The sequence below is a fragment of the Phodopus roborovskii genome, unplaced genomic scaffold (assembly GCF_943737965.1).
Source record: "Phodopus roborovskii unplaced genomic scaffold, PHOROB, whole genome shotgun sequence".
Taxonomy (NCBI): domain Eukaryota; kingdom Metazoa; phylum Chordata; class Mammalia; order Rodentia; family Cricetidae; genus Phodopus; species Phodopus roborovskii.
The window spans coordinates 9,396,832-9,412,686 of record NW_026126645.1 but is presented as its reverse complement, the minus strand read 5'-3'; the positions used below and the strand labels follow the sequence as shown (position 1 = coordinate 9,412,686).

The 15,855-nt window shown below is 44.8% G+C and overlaps 1 protein-coding gene across 1 annotated transcript; it reads left to right on the top strand.

The window, feature by feature from the left end:
* Positions 1–11,969: 11,969 nt before the first annotated feature.
* Positions 11,970–15,637, top strand: LOC127213247 (PRAME family member 7). Its single transcript, XM_051173552.1, has 3 exons — positions 11,970–12,305; positions 12,850–13,401; positions 15,034–15,637. The coding sequence occupies exons 1-3, from the start codon at positions 12,016–12,018 to the stop codon at positions 15,599–15,601; spliced, it is 1,410 nt and encodes a 469-aa protein (XP_051029509.1). The 5' UTR covers positions 11,970–12,015; the 3' UTR covers positions 15,602–15,637.
* The last annotated feature ends 218 nt before the right edge of the window (positions 15,638–15,855 follow it).

Below are 15,855 nucleotides of genomic sequence, written 5' to 3'. Positions count from 1 at the left end.
ATATATATATATATATATATATATATATATATATTCCCCTTAAAATATTTGTTTTGACTGGGCTAGAACTTGCTTATATAGATCAGGATGCCCTTGTCTCTGCCTCCTGAGCACTATGGTTAAAAGGATGAGCCACAACACCCAGTGTGTCCTTTTAAAAGTATAAAAGAAGTTTGCTGCTTTTAAATAGTGGGTGTAGGCACTTAACATTACAAAGGCGATTTAGTTGTCTTAAATAATGCAATGCATATGAAAATATGTTAAACTTTGTTTCCTTTCTGAAAACCAGTGAAACTTTTTAAGAAATAGATTTTAAATACCAATACCAATGCGCAAGCTTTTTTTTTTTTTTTTTTTTTTTTTTCAGTGTTAAATAGTCTGGGTGTGATGTTTGCAGCTGTAATCCTATCATGCAGGAAATATAAGCCAGAGGCTACAGAGAAAGTTCTAGGTCAACCTGAGCCTGAGTGAGACTCTGCCTCAAACAAACAGAAAGGTATTTAGAGGTAGAGGCTGGAGGGTTAGTTCAAGTGAATTCATAGTTTGGTCAAGGCTGGGCTGCATGAGAAGCCATAAACAATGAAAACCTTCAGCGGGACCACTGAGATGAAACAGTGGGTAATGACACTTTCTGTGTGAAAGCCTGTTGACCAGCGTTCGAGCCCCAGAACCCATGGAAAGGCAAGAGACAGAACTGACTCCACATAATGCCTTTTGATCACACATCCCGTGACAAACATCTCTCTCTCTCTCGCTCTCTCTCTCTCTCACACACACACACACACACACACACACACACACACACACAGAGTACTGAGCAAATACATGGGTACTTAAAGAAAAACCTTCGATGCTTCGATGCTTCAGAGATTTATCCTCCCTCTCCCAAATCCAAGGCAACCATGGCCAATTTATTGTCCCCTTATTTTTGTCATTTCCATGTAGCTTTTTTTGTTTTTCTTGGAAAAGGTTTCACGATGTAGCTCTGGCCTCCAAATCACAAAATCTACCTGCCTAGTCCTCCCCAGTATTGGGAGTAAAGGTGTGTGCCACCAGTACCCACACCAACTGAAAAAAAATAATTTTTTTTTCTTTGGAAACTGGGGTTTCTCTGTATAACAACAGTCTTGGGTGTCCTGGAACTAGCTCTTGTAGACCAGGTTGTTGTCGAACTCACAAAGATCCACCTAGTCTGCCTCCCAAGTGCTGGGGTTAAAGATGTGTACCACCAACGCCCAGCCACCAAGTAAAAACTTTAAATTGTCTTTCTTAGGTTTGCTCACATCTTTTCACAGCCGAAAACAGTCCTTTGTCTGCACCAGCTGACTGCAACTCTTCACCCATTCAGCTAGCAATGGAAGCATGTAGGCATGCAGTTACGCACATACACATACTTCTGCCTTGCGGCAATTTAACCTGTCAACTGGACAGGGAGTGTGTCTGTCACACAGCTGGCACATCACAGTCACAGCAGCCAGTGCTCTACTGGATAGATCATGGATGTCTCTATTTCCCCTCGTCTTGGTAGCACACACATGTGTGCAGTATAGGCAGTCAGGAGGCAGGTGCAGGGGATCTTGAGTTCCCAGTTAGCCTAAGTTACTTAATTAAACCATACCTTGGGCTGTAGAGGTGGCTCAGTAGATAAGAGCATTGGTTATTTTTGCCAGGCTTTGGTGGTACAGGCCTTTAGTCCCAGCACTCGGGAAGCAGAGGCAGGTGGATCTCTGTGAGTTTGAGACCAGCCTGGTCTACAGAGTGAGTTCCAGAAACCCTGCCTCAAAAAAAAAAAAAAAAAAAAAGTGCATTGGATGTTTTTGTGGAGGACCCAGATTTGATTCCTAGTACCCACAATGTAGTTCACAGACAACTGTTAGTCCAGTTCCAGAATATGTGGTGTCTTCTTCAGACCTCAGTAGGCACCAAGCATATGGTCCACATACATACGTCAGGCAAAACATTCGCAATAGAATACTACTAATACTAATAAGTAAAAAGATCCCCATCTTAAAAAAGGAGAAGGGAAGAGGGAGGGGAAGGAAGGGGAAAGGAGGGGAGGATAGAGGGGGACTAGAGATACAGATCGTTGATTGACATGCTTGTGTTCATGCCTGCAGTCTTAATATGCAGTAGGTGGAAGCAGAAAGATCAGAAATTCAAGGTCATTCTCTACAACACGGGAGAGTTTGAGACCAGGCCCTAAATTTAAAAATCAATTAAGAATAGCCAAGGGGGAAGGTGTAAGCCCTTTTATCTCAGCACAGATAGGGGAGATCTTTGTGAGGACAGCCAGGACTGCATAGTGAGACTAACAAACAAAACAAAAACAAAACACAGCAAAAACCCCCAAAAACCAAAACAAAATGAACTTGATGACCCATACCTGGTAACCGACACTCAGGTGTGACTTCCTAGCCCTTGGGAAGGGGAGGCAAGTGGATCTCTGTGAGTTCCAGATCAACAGGTCTAAGACAACTAGTGCTATTTATAGAGACCTCGTCCCAACCTCCCTCCCCTCAAAAAACACCAAATAAGATAAACCACTATCAATAAAACAAAACACACAAAGAGAAACCGAAATGGTAAACTAGCTTCAAGCTTTTCTATCTCCTAAGCCCAGGATCCCTGTTTAACATCTCAAGTCTGTGGGAGACGTGCTGGACCATCGAGAGCCCTCACAGATAGACCTCATTTAAAGCAGTAACTCAGTCCAAGGGCTAAGGGGTCACATCTACTCAGGTGGTAGCTTGCCTCTTTTCAGAATGACTTAAAACTGTCTGTAGAAGGCCTGATGCTACCACAGTAACAAACCATTTAAGGAACCAATTGGTCATTGTCTAAGTAGGTAAAGCAAAGTGTTTCCAAGACTAATGGCCTGATGATCTTTATGGGAACCACACGTAGGAAAAAAAGAGAACAGAGATCTGCCTGCCTCTGCCCCCCTAGGGCTGGGGCACCACACCCAGAGCAGATGCATATCTGAAGGGGAGATTTTACAAAACAGAAGTACTAACTTCGCCCTTATCCTATTCAAGGTTATCAGAAAAACTGAAGGACAAACAATATTGTGAAACTTAATTCCCTCCGCCCCCAAACACAGCTTTGGAGCCTGTCCTGATACTCTGTAGACCAGGCTGTCCTTGAACTCACATAGGTCTGCCTGCCTCTGCCTCCCAAGTGCTGGGAGTAAATGAGTGTACCACCGATGTCCACACTGAAGTCTAATTTACTTAAACTAAATTGCCTCAGGCAGCAAGATGGCTCTTGTCAAAGGTGCCTGCTGCCCTACAGAAGGAAGCTTTTAGAATCAATATGGTTGGTGGGAGGAGAGTCAGCTCACATGAGTTGTCTCCTTGCCTACACATGCAAATTAAATCTGCAATAAACCAAGTTGGGCAAAACCTAGTCTTAATGGCCTCTAGCACTCTCCTAGGAACACAAAAACTGGTCAAGTGTAGTAGCTCAGGCCTTTAGTCCCAGAACAAGATGGGCAGGGGCAGGTGGATCTCAGTAAGTTTGAGGCCAGCCTGGTCTTCACAGTTATTTCAGGCCAGCTGAGGGTGAAGCAAATATCTTAAGTGAATTCTTCTGAAAGACCTGTGACCTTGATGAATTCATTGTCTCCTCTGCCTTTGTTGGCTCTAATCTGATCAGCTTCACAGTTTTGGTACACTAAGCAGGAACAGATTTCAACCAGCTTGATGACCTACCAGCAAATGTGAGACCATCTGTGATGTAGAGCCTGAGTGAATCAAACATTTCTTTATTACTTTGGGGCTGAGGAGCCACGCTAGGGCTTCAAATATACTGAGTCTGTTTGTCACCCCTCAGCTGTATCCAAAGCCACTTTTCTCGAGCCATATTGTATAACACCCTCCATCTGACTTAGGTTTGGTTTTGTTTTCTTTAGACAGGCTCTCACCATATAGACCAGGCTGGTCTAGAACTCACAGAGATCTAGTTGGCCCTGCCTCCCAGGTGCAGGGATTAAAAGCTTGCACCACTACACCAAGACCAAGACTTGGTTTTGTTTTGCACTTAAGTATTCGAATTTACATGCTCATTTCTGTTAAACTGAATGCTCCATGGCCCACTATTAAGTTATAGTCACTCAGTAACCCAAGCAACAAGAACTATGATCTCCATATGTCTTAAAATGAATGGGCTGGCTCCGATGGCACAGGATGGCGGATGAGCTTAAAGAGCTGAAGGCAGGAGAATCTCCAGCTGGGATTGGTGTGAGGTCACTCAGTGAGAGAAGGTCAGCAAGACCTCAAACCTGAGTTCAGTCCCTTAGGACCCACATGTTGAAAGGAGGAACCAGTCTCTGCAAGTTTCATGGGCACATCATGGCAGACACAGAGTAGCCCCCACTTTTTTTTCCTTTTCAAAAGATGAATGAGAAGAATCTAGAATCAGAAGCAGCTCTCACATGCTTGGAGAACAATTCAGGGAGCTGGGTCCTTGAGAGGACAGTTGGCTGGCACTGGGAGGGAGTTACAGAAGCAGAGGGTGGCTTCTGATTACCCTTTGGTTCCATTTCGAGGCCACTTAACTCTGTGCATGGAGGACCTTAAGGCTGAGTCAGAATCTTGGCCAGTGTCTGGCTTCCTCTGTCAGACTCTTTGTATTGTTGTTGGGAATAAAATGATAACAAATTCAACATACCAATGACTGTCTTCCACATACAGGAGCTGTGGCACACACATGCCCACACCCATACACACAGACACACTGAATAAACAAATGTAATAAAAAATAAATAAAAGGAACCAGGCATGGTGACTTTAATCCCAGCACTCTGGAGGCAGAGGCAGGAAGATCTCTGTAGCTTTGAGCATATGAGTTCCAGGACAGACAGGGCTACATAGAGAGATCCTGTCTCAAAAACAAACAAACAAAAAAAAAATAAACTAAGTAAAAGAGTTCAAAGCTGGCCTTCCATGGGTAGTGAGTCTGAGTCCAGGCGGGGCTACATTAGATCTCATCTCAACAAACAGAAGGGAAAGGACCTCTAGACAAGACATAGTACTACAAACCTATGGTGAAGCATAAACTGGTTGGTCTTAAACTGGAAGAAAAGCACCTGTTTCTGCCTCCCGAGTGCTGGACTTAAAGATGGGCCCCATCATGCCTGCATGAGCATCTCCATTGGTTTGTTTATTGCTTTTGTAAGCATCTTCTGAGGTGTAAGTATTTCAGTGGGGACTGTGGGTCTACTAACTAAAGACTGCTAGCATCAGCAGGTTTGGCACTGCACACTTTCAATCCTAGCATTGTGGAGGCAGAGGCTGGCAGATCTCTCTGTGAATCAGGCAGAGGCTGGAAGATCTCTGTGAACCTGAAGGCTGCCTGGCATCCTCATCAACAGACACAAGGGACATGAGTCTTGGATTGAAAAGTTTCCTCTGTGAGTATAAACTGATTACAGATAGGCAAAATTACCACCCAAACCCACCAGGCTCAAGAAAATCCCATGAGACAAAGACAAGTAGATTAAAGGCCACATGCCAAATAAATACCCCGACCATTCAGGCCCACTGTTAAATCTAGCACCGGTTCCAAAAACCTGTCATTTCCAAAACTGATGGGATTTCTTCTTTTGGTCTCAAGATATTAATAAAGCTCAACTCATATGGCATGCTGGACACTCTGTCTTGTGTACCTGTATACCTCTGAACCTGTTTAGATTTGGGGGTAAATTACATCATAGGTCATTTCAAAATGCAGTAGGCTTCTGGAAATACCAGGTCACCAGGCTCCAAGAGCTGCAGTAAAATGGTGAAGAGATATATTTAAGATGAGAAGGGACCAGGGCTGGAGAGAGGGAGGGCTCAGTGGCTAAGAGAGCTTGCTGTTCTCTGGAGGGAAGGCCAGAGCTGGGGTACCAGCATCCACATTAGGTGGTGGCTCTTGTAACTACAATCTCAATGCTCTCTCCAGACCTTTATGAGAAGAACTATATGCACAGACACACATGTACATATATAAAAGGAAAATAAGCACTTGGGAGGCAGAGGCTGGCAGGTCTCTGTGAGCTCGAGGCCAGCCTGGCTAAAAGCCAGATGTAGTGATTCATACATACAGTCCTAGGACTTGCGAAGTCAAGCAAGAAAATAAGGAGTTCAAAGTCACCCTCGGATATACAGAATTTCTGGGCCAGCCTGGGCTACATGAGACAATGACACATATTGCTTGAATTTGTCTAGCATGCATGACACCCTAGTTCAATACCTAGCACCAAACAAACTAGGCTTAGCAGCTCTAGCACCTAATCCCAGCATTTAGGAGGTAGGGGTATGGACCAGGCATCCTTGGCCAGCTAGCAAATTTGAAGCCAGATTGATACACTGCCTGGGAGTGGAGAAATAAGAAGAAAGTCATGGATGGGTAAATGAATCTTGTCCAATTCTGTTCTTGGACTAACTGTGATAATATCATTGGTATGGTTAAGTGTAGCAACTGATTTATTTGTTTCTGTTTTGAGACAAGATTTTTATACTCTGGCCCCAGTTGACCTGGAACACCCAGGCTGGCCTCAAACTCATAGTAATCTTCCTGCCTCAGTTTCCCAAATTGCTGGGATTGCAGGTATGAACCACCACTGTGCTCAGGAGCAATTAATTTTCAAGTCAAGCTTGCTTGCTTATTGGATTCCTTTTTTTTTTTTTAAAGAAATGTATTTTTATTTGTATTGCCTTTAATTCTAGCACCCAGGAGTCAGAGGCAGTTAGGTCTTTGCAGGTTTGGGGTGTACATAGCATGTTCCTGGACAGCCCCAGTTACATTGAGAGACCTTGTCTCAAACCAACGAGAAATTATTTCTATTTGCTTTATTTTGAGATAGGGTTGACTATGCAGCCTAGTGCTGACATTAAATTATCTTGAACCCTCTGCCTTGCCTCTGGAGTTCTGGGATTACAAGTATGTGCTAGCATATCTGGCTGGCTATCAGTAGATTTTCAGATGTTAAGGCAATCTTGCATTCCTGGTGGTCATTCAACCCTTAATCCTATCTTGAATTCTTCTTTGTCATTTATATAACTGGTCAGAAAAGACAACTGGGTGTGTTGGTGCCTTGGAGCACTTGGGAGGAGAAATAGGTAGATCTCTGTGTTGGAGGTAAGCCTGGTGTTCAGAGTTACAGGACAGCCAGGGCTGCACAGAGAAATCTCATTTTGAACAAGAAAGAAAAGGAAGGAATCTGGGATTGCAGGAGAAGAATGGGGACATCATTGTCCTTGCGGTGGGTAGGTACATGGGCGTTGACTTTACTATTTTTTAAATGTGAATTTGTTTTTATGTGTATATGCCTGAGTGTATGTATGTACAATGTGTATACACAATGACGAGGCATCAGATCCCCTGGAACTGGAATTATGGACATTTGGGAGCCATGATGTGGATGTTGGCAACCAAACACACTTAATGCCTTCCTGCAAGAACAGTCAGTGCTGGCATCCCATCCTTCTATCCAGCACCCCCCCCCCCACATTTCCCTGTTTCCCTCAACTGTGTACAGATTGCCCAGTTTTGAAAGTGAGTATATTACACAAAGTCTTTCACACGTCATTGTGAAATATATAATTTGAATATTTCCTTTGTGAAGCTAGGGAGTAGCGCTAGGGACCACAGGTGTGCTGGTGGAGAGCTCCAACACAGAGCCACAACCCATCCCTGCCTTCACCATTTTAAAACATTATACCCTAGTAAAATCTAAAACCAAGTCCAAAAGAATCAACTTTTAATTTTTTCCCACACAGGGTATCTCTATGTAGCTCTGGCTGTCCTGGAACTCTGTAGACCAGGCTGGCCTACGAACTCAGAGATCCGCCTGGGATTAAAGGCTTGAGCCACCACCTCCCAGCCTCGCTACCTATTTCTATTTAAAGGAATTGTTTGTTTTTCTTTTTGTACCATGTGATTCCAACTCAGGTAATCAGGCTTGGCATAAAGTGCCTTTACCTGTTGTGCCATCTTCCTGGCCCTGTTTTTGAGACAGGGTCTCATGTAACCCAGGCTGGTCCTTACTGTGTAGTTTAGGCAAGCTTCAAACTCCTAAAACCCCAGTTTTCACATCCCAGGCTACAGGCCTGTGCCTCCATGTCTGGTGTTTTTGTTTGTTTGTTTGTCAGTTCGTGTCGAGAAACAGAACATAGCCTTTGCTGTTTCTCTGCCCAATGGAACTCATTCAGTGACAAGTGTCAATGTCTGTGGAGTGAATTCACAAATGGCCCTTGAATTTCATTAAGTATTTTTTTACATTTCAATCACCCAATACAAGGAAAGACAAACTCCTCAGCAGGACTACTGGGCGGAGTTTCAAACATCTAAGTAGATAGCAGCAGTTCCTTTAGGAGCTCCAGCCCTGAAGGGGAGGCTTGTGGTGACCGGCATAAAAGCTCTAGGGGAGCCAGAGAAGACACTGTTTGGGAGCTTGGAGTCACACTTGGACCAACTTGGCTAGGAAGCTCTCTCACATCTGGTAAGTTGCTCACCTCAATTGACATATCTCTGCTTTGTTGCTAGCCCTGGGCTAGTCTGAGCATCGGAAGGTCTCAGTGTTCCATACAGCCAGTTTCTAGTAGCCATGAGAAATGTGCCACTAGAATCTTGACTTGGCATGTACCTTGATATATTAGTCTCTGATTCGGACTCCATTTTTGGGGGTGGATGGGGGGGAAAGGGTTTCTCTGTCCAATAGCCCTGGCTCTCTGGAACTTAATTTGTAGACCAGGCTGGCTTCAAACTACAGAGATCCTCCTGCCTTTGCCTCTGGAGTGTTGGGATTAAAGGCATGCGCCACCACCTCCTGGCTCTGATTCAGACACTTAGATGGACAGAATGTTTTCCTTGTTTTGAGACAAATTTTATGTATCCCAGGGTTGTCCTGGAGCTCACAATGGGTGTTTTGCCTATACTATGTGTCATGTTTATAAAATACCTTGTGACTTTGAAGCCTAGAAAAAAGCGTTGCCTAGAACCAAAGTTGTGAGCTATCATGTGGGTGCCTAGAATTCAACCCTAGTCCTTGGGGAAAACAGCCGGCTCCATGGCCACCACCTTTTTGAGACAAGGTGTCAACTGTGTAGCCCTGGCTGGCCTCAAACATATCAGCAGCAAACAGTACCCCTCTCGGTTCAGGCCCTTTATGAACATGCACAGCCTTGACTAAGATTTTAATTTTGTTTTGTACTTATTTTACATTAAGATTTAGGTTTTTGTTTTGTTTGAGACTTGGGTCTCTACATAGCTCTGGTTGTCCTAGAACTCAGTATGTGCACCAGGCTAGCCTCAATGAGATCTTCCTGCTTTTGCCTCCAGAGAGCTGGGTTTAATGGCATGCACCACCATGCCTGGCTATTTATATTAAAAGATTTTAAACTGTAAGTTAAAATGTTGGCACAGGCCTGTAAACTTGGGAAACTGAGGCAAGAAGAATGGTATGATTTAAACCAGGCGTTGGTGGCGCACGCCTTTAATCCCAGCACTGGGGAGGCAGAGGCAGGCAGATCTCTTGAGTTCAAGGCCAGCCTGGTCTACAGAGCCAAGTTCCAGGACAGGCTCCAAAACAATACAGATACACCCTGTCTCGAAAAACAAACCAAAGCAAAAACCAAACCAAAACAAAAAGATATGATTTAGAGTCCAGCCCAAACTACTCAGGAAGACTCTTACCTTGAAACCAAAAAAGTAGTAAGTCTATGTTATGTAATATTCTCTGGTCCCTAAGAGCCATTAATGTCTTCATCAGAGCAGCTGATCATGCCTATTGACCTAACATCATAGGAGGTGGTGCCACCTACCGCCTATGCCCCCACTCCAGCTGTATATAATTGTTCCCCAACTGCTGGTCCGAGGAGACTTGGAGGTAGAAAATTAGCTGAAAAGGAAGGACTCCATCTAAGAGGTACAGAGACATCATGCTGGGGTGAGACTGACTCTTTTGGGTACTTAAGCTCCTGTAAGTAAGCCCTCACCCATGATCCTGTATGAAAAATATGATCAACTCATTGGCTGACCAAGCTGGACATGGATGGGAAGCTTAACAGTACTAGTGTTTTACCTGGGGTGAGGACTTATTTGTTCATATTTCTCCAGGGAAAAGTTCATACAACAGGCTTGGCCATAGGCTTGCTCATCCTAGGCAATTGCTCCATTACTGAGCCACATTCCCAGCCTAATTTTGTTTGTTTGTTTTTGTTTTTGTTTTTTCAGACTGAGTTTCTCTGTAGCTTTGGAGGTGCCTCGGCCTCCCGAGAGCTGGAATCCGGCCTAATTTTTTTGTTTGTCTGTCTGTCTTTTTTTTTTTTTTTTTTTTTTTTGCCTGAGTCTTGCTATATAGCCAGAATGGAATTCATTCACTATAGATTTGTAGAGATCCGGCTAGCCTTGAACTCATTATCTGCTGGCTTCACCAGTGTTAGGGTTATAAAGGTAGGCATTGATATGATGCCTGGCTGTCCTGGAACTTACTCTGTAAGATCAGACTATCCTCAAACTCAGTGATTCAACTGCCTCTGCTTCCCAAGTGCTGGGGTTAGAGGCTTGCCCCAACACAGTTTGAAATGTGAACCCTAATATCAGTCTCTGGGTCTTTTATTTTATATGTTACACACAACAGAGACCCTGTCTTAATAGTGATAGTAATGATATGTAGTTTAAAGTGTGGGGGTATAAAGCTTGGTAGTGCGGTATTGTATTTCTCAGAACCAAAAAATTAAACATTGAAAATGTAGGCCTAAAATCTTCTGTACATTTTTTAAAAATTATTTTTAGACAGGGTCTTCTTTATGCCGTCCTGGCCTGGAATTCTATATGTAGACCATGCTGGCCTCAAACAATCCTTCTGCCTTTACCTCCTGAGGGCTGAGATTAAAGGCTATCACACCTGGCAGTTTTCAGAATTTTTTCCCAGGCAGGATTTTCTCTGTAGCTTTGGAGCCTGTCCTGGAACTCACTCTGTAGATCAGACTGGCCTCAAACTCAGACGTCTGCCTGGCACTAAGGTGTGTGTCATCACTGCCCAGACAGCTTTCTGTACATTTTAATGAAAAATTTACACATTAGCTGTACTGCTTGCCTGTAATACCAGTTCATGAGGCTGAGTGAGGAAGGAAGATTTCCCTGCATTTGATTGAGACTAGCCCTGGCTGTGCTGGAACTCACTCTGTAGATGAGGCTGGCCTTGAACTCACAGATGTCTTTAATCGCTACTTCAGCTCCCCTATGGAGACCATTTTGGCATTAATCTCAGATCCCAAATGTTTTGAGCTCCCTGGGGTTAAAGATATATACCACCATGCCAGGTGTTGGTGACACACACCTTTAGTCCCACCATTCGGGAGGCAGAAGCAGGTGGGTCTCTGTGAGTTCAAGCCCAGTCTGGTCTACAGAGCTAGTTCCAGGACAGACTCCAAAGCAATACAGAGAAACCCTGTATGTACACCACCATACATGAGTTTAACTTATATGTGTGTGTGTATGAATGTTTGGAATGTTTGCCTATATGTACATATGTGCACCATGTGTGTGCCTACTGGTAGGGAGGTTAGAAAAGGGTGTTAAGATTCCCTGGAACTGGAGTTACAGGGGGTTGTGTGTGAGCTGACATTTGAAGTGCTCTTAACTGCTCAGTCATCTCTCTCTAGTCCCAGATCTCATATTTTGGGTACTAGGATTTCAGGCCTGTGCCACTACTCCCAGTAATATAGTAGTAGCTGAGGGAGAAAAAAAAAAAAACCTACCCTACCCCAGGAATTATCCTGGAGTTAGCCTCCAGGGTAGGGTCCTCAGAACTCACTTGGCACTGGGAGTGGAATGCAGTGTTGGTTGGGAATGGGTGAGAATGTAGTGTGGATCTGTGGATCAATGGAACAGGGTGTGGAATGAGCTGTGATTGTGGCTCTGTGTTTCTGAGGTGAGCGAGAAGGGCCCTCTAAACATTAACATGAAACTATAGATGTCTTTTTCTAGATGCTTCTCTGGGATCTTTCTCCCTGAAGATCCACCAAGATGAACAGCAAGGACCTACCCACACTCCAGGAACTGGCTGGGAGGAGCCTTTTGAGAAATGAGGACTTGGCTATCTCTGCTTTGGAGAAATTACCCATAGTATTTTTCCCTCAACTACTGAAGCAAGCTTATGAAGACAGTCGTGTTAATGTCCTGAGGAAAATAGTGTCTTCCTGGCCCTTCCCTCGACTCCCTCTGGGAGCTCTGAAGAGGAGAAATGCCTGGGACTCCCAAGAATACTATGTCCTAGAGGAGGTTGATAAGCTGCTTATCCAGAAGGTTCGCCCCAAGTAAGGAAGACTCAGGTGTCCTGGGAGGGAAGCCCAGAGTGTCTGGAAGTCAGGTGGGGAAGACAGGCAAGGAGGGCGAGATTGCTGATGGCATCAACTTGGAGAACTACAGAGGCTTTGGCCATTGCTGAGCCATCTGGGAAAGGGCTGTGGAGTGTGCAGGGATCATGGTGGGTATAGCAGGGCAGAGGGATATAGCCCCTGCTTCCCTTGAGTACTAGAAGTGGGACAGGGACGGGCTTATTGAAGGCCATGTAAAAAAAAAAAGTAAGATCATAGAGAATGGAAGGCCAACTTCAGGGCTGGAATAAAAATACAGCCTAGGCCAGGCCATGGTAGCACACGCCTTTCTTTGATCCCAGCAGAGGCAGGCGGATCTCTGATTCTACAAGAGCTAGTTCCAGGGCAGCCTCCAAAGCCACAGAGAAGAAACCCTGTCTCGAAAAAACAACAACAAAACAAACAAACAACCCCCCCCCAAAAAAAACCAATGTAGATATTGTATCCTTGCCTAGCAGCTGAAGCTCTTTTGTTTTCTCCACAGGGAGTACAAACTAGAAGTGTTGGATTTACGGTCTGTGGGTCAGAGCTATTTGGATGTGTGGTCTGGGCCCATAGATAGCTGGTTACCACAGACCTCAAGTGCGACTGAGGGACGGACGCAGCCCTTGAAGGTGGCAGTGAACTTGTATCTCAGGGATGAGCAACTTAACAAGCTGCTCTACCTCTCTCAGTGGGCTGAGAAGAGGAAAGGCTTGTTGCAGCTGTACTGCTATGAACTTCAGATTTGGTTACCATCCCTCTCCATCTGCAAGTATCTCTTGGAATGTGTGAACCTGCAGTATATAGAAATACTGGGCCTGCATTCCCTCCGCGATCCAGCCTTCTTTCTTAACTTGGCTTCTTACCTGGGCCACATGACAAAGCTGTGCGAGCTATCTCTCTCCAACATCCATGAAGGGAACATCGCCTCTTTAGAAGAGAGAAGGCATATCATCTCCGGGTTTGCCTCACAGCTCCTCAACCTGGAGTGCCTCCAGAAGTTCCATCTGGACACTGCCGCCTTCTTTGAGGGTCACCTGCACCAGCTGCTTAGGTAAAGACGTGCTCTGCAGAGCAAAGCCAAGCCTTGTTACTTTACTACGTTAGTGGGCACCTGCTTTATGTACCCACTAGTGACTGACAGTGCCAAGGCATTAGAAATGTCAAGGCATTGTTTCATGTCTGGCCTGGGGGCAGGTCTCTCACATAATCATTGTTGCAAAGGGTCAGGGTTAAGCTGGGGTTTATGAACTAAGATATCCATGTTGTTGAAGGCTGTATGAGGCAATGAGGTCTAGTGAGTGGATTCTGTTTCTTTACTTAGCTAGTGTGGTTCAACTAAGGGAAGAGACAAGACGGTATTGGTAAAAGCATGTCTTCTGTGCATTATTAGTTCTCTATCTGGGCTCTACTCAGCAGCCATGTGTATGGTCACAGAAGTCAGCCTACAAGTTCCCATCCAGGAAAGGCTTGGTTTTGGTTTTTTTTCCTTTTATTAACTGAAAAGATGCTTTTTACTTTACCCTACAGAAATGGGTGAAGACCTAGAGTGTTTACCAGGCATTCCCCTTGCAGACAAACTGAAGTATGAATCATTGCCTGGCTTGATTACAGTCAGGTTAGCACAGATTTAGAGTTGATAATATCTGAAGTTTCTGAGCTTATGTCTTGATATTTTATACATGTACTTGTGTGGGTCTGAATGTATGTTTGTACACCACATGCTAGATACCTATGGGGATTAGAAGAGGACATCAGTTTTATCCCTAGCTACTGGTTCAGGAGATTTTGAGCTACCATGTAGGTGCTGAGAATTGTAATCCACATCCATTCCAAGAACAGCAAATGCTCTTAATTACTGAGCCATTGCTCCAGCCTCTCTCTCTCTCTTTCTTCCTTCCTTCCTTCCTTCCTTTCTTTTCTTTCTTTCTTTCTTTCTTCCTTCCTTCCTTCCTTTCTTTCTTTTTTTTGGACAGTGTTTTTCTGTATTGCTTTGGACCCTATCCTGGAATTAGCTATGTAAAGTAGGCTGGCCTCAACTCACAGAGGTCTGCCTGACTCTGCCTCCCGAGTGCTGGTTTTAAAGGTGTACACCATCACTACTTGCTGTCCAGATTGTCCTCAGCTTCCAGGTATCAACATTATGGGTGTGGATCACCATACTCAAGCTTTTTTTTTTTTTCTCAGAGACAGGATCTAGCTATGTAATTCTGGCTGTCCTGGGACTTACTATGGAGACAGGCTGGCCCCCAACTCAAGATCCACCTGCTTCTGCCTTCCAAGTGCTGGGATGAAAGATGTTAGCCATTGCAGCTGGTTACCATACCAGCTTTGATGCTTTTCAGCCTGTGTGGGAAATGCAGAGCAGTGAGATTGAAGGAGACATGCAGAGGTGGAGCGGAGAAAGGGAAAGAGAAGATGCCCATGAGAGTGTGGTGGACATAGGGTCCTACAAGGCTATTGCCACATCCTGCCTGGGTTGATCTCTGGTCCTTCCTGTGTGTATCCTGCTAGTCTAGCGAGCATTTGGGACGAGCTTGACAGTGAGGGAAAGATGTGCAGTTGGTGACATGCCTTGGTACAGATTTCAGTGTGTAAATAGTCATGGGTACTGATCTGCCATTACTTGGTCATCTCCTGTATTAGCCATCTAAGAACTAACTCTCTTGTTTGTTTTCCTCCTTAGGTCCCTGAAGACCCCCTTGAATGACCTGGCAGTGACTCACTGTACAGTCTCAGCATCAGAGTGGAACCGTCTTTCTAAGTTGCCATGTGTCAGTCAGTTGCAGCAACTGAGTCTGGAAAATGTCAGATTGACCAGTCTAAGTCCAGAACCCCTCCGAGTTCTGTTAGTAAAAGCTGCACCCACCCTGGTGGCCCTGAACTTAGAGGACTGTCGCATTAAGGATCGACATCTCTATGCCATCTTACCTGCCCTGAGCCGCTGCCTCCAGCTTACCACCTTCAGTTTCTATGGGAACCAAATCTCCATGCATGCTCTGAAGAAACTGCTACGCCTCACTGCCAGCTTGGAACGCCTAAGGATGGAGCTGTATCCTGTTCCCCAGGATTGCTATGAAGACAATGGCTCTCTCAATAGGCAAAGCACACGTGACCATTGCAATGAGCTTATGGACATATTGAAAGCCATTAGGGAGCCAGGGAGGGTCTATTTTGGTACTGACCGCTGCTATAGATGCAACAATCGATACATCTACAACAAAACCATGATGTGTAAGTGTCAGAGGCGTTGACTAGTGTGCAATTACCAAAAGCTTGCTTGTGGATGCTGGGAGGGAGACAAGACAGGTGTCTGGTCAGAGGACACACCACAACACAGACGCTGCAGGCTGAGAGGGAAAAGTAAAAGTTAGTTGATGCTAGATTCAGGATGAGGGAGGAAGTTTGTTGACTGGTGTCATGGGTGTGGATTCCAGCAAGATAAGGATGTTTCCCTAGCATGGAGATTATAAAAGTCATGTTCCCAAATTGTAAAATGTGCCTTTTC

Coding starts and splice junctions, on each gene's coding strand:
- LOC127213247 (XM_051173552.1), top strand. CDS start 12,016: ATGAACAGCAAGGACCTACCCACACTCCAGGAACTGGCTGGGAGGAGC. Junction 12,306..12,849: donor ATCCAGAAGGTTCGCCCCAA/GTAAGGAAGACT, acceptor TTTTCTCCACAG/GGAGTACAAACTAGAAGTGT. Junction 13,402..15,033: donor CACCTGCACCAGCTGCTTAG/GTAAAGACGTGC, acceptor TTTCCTCCTTAG/GTCCCTGAAGACCCCCTTGA.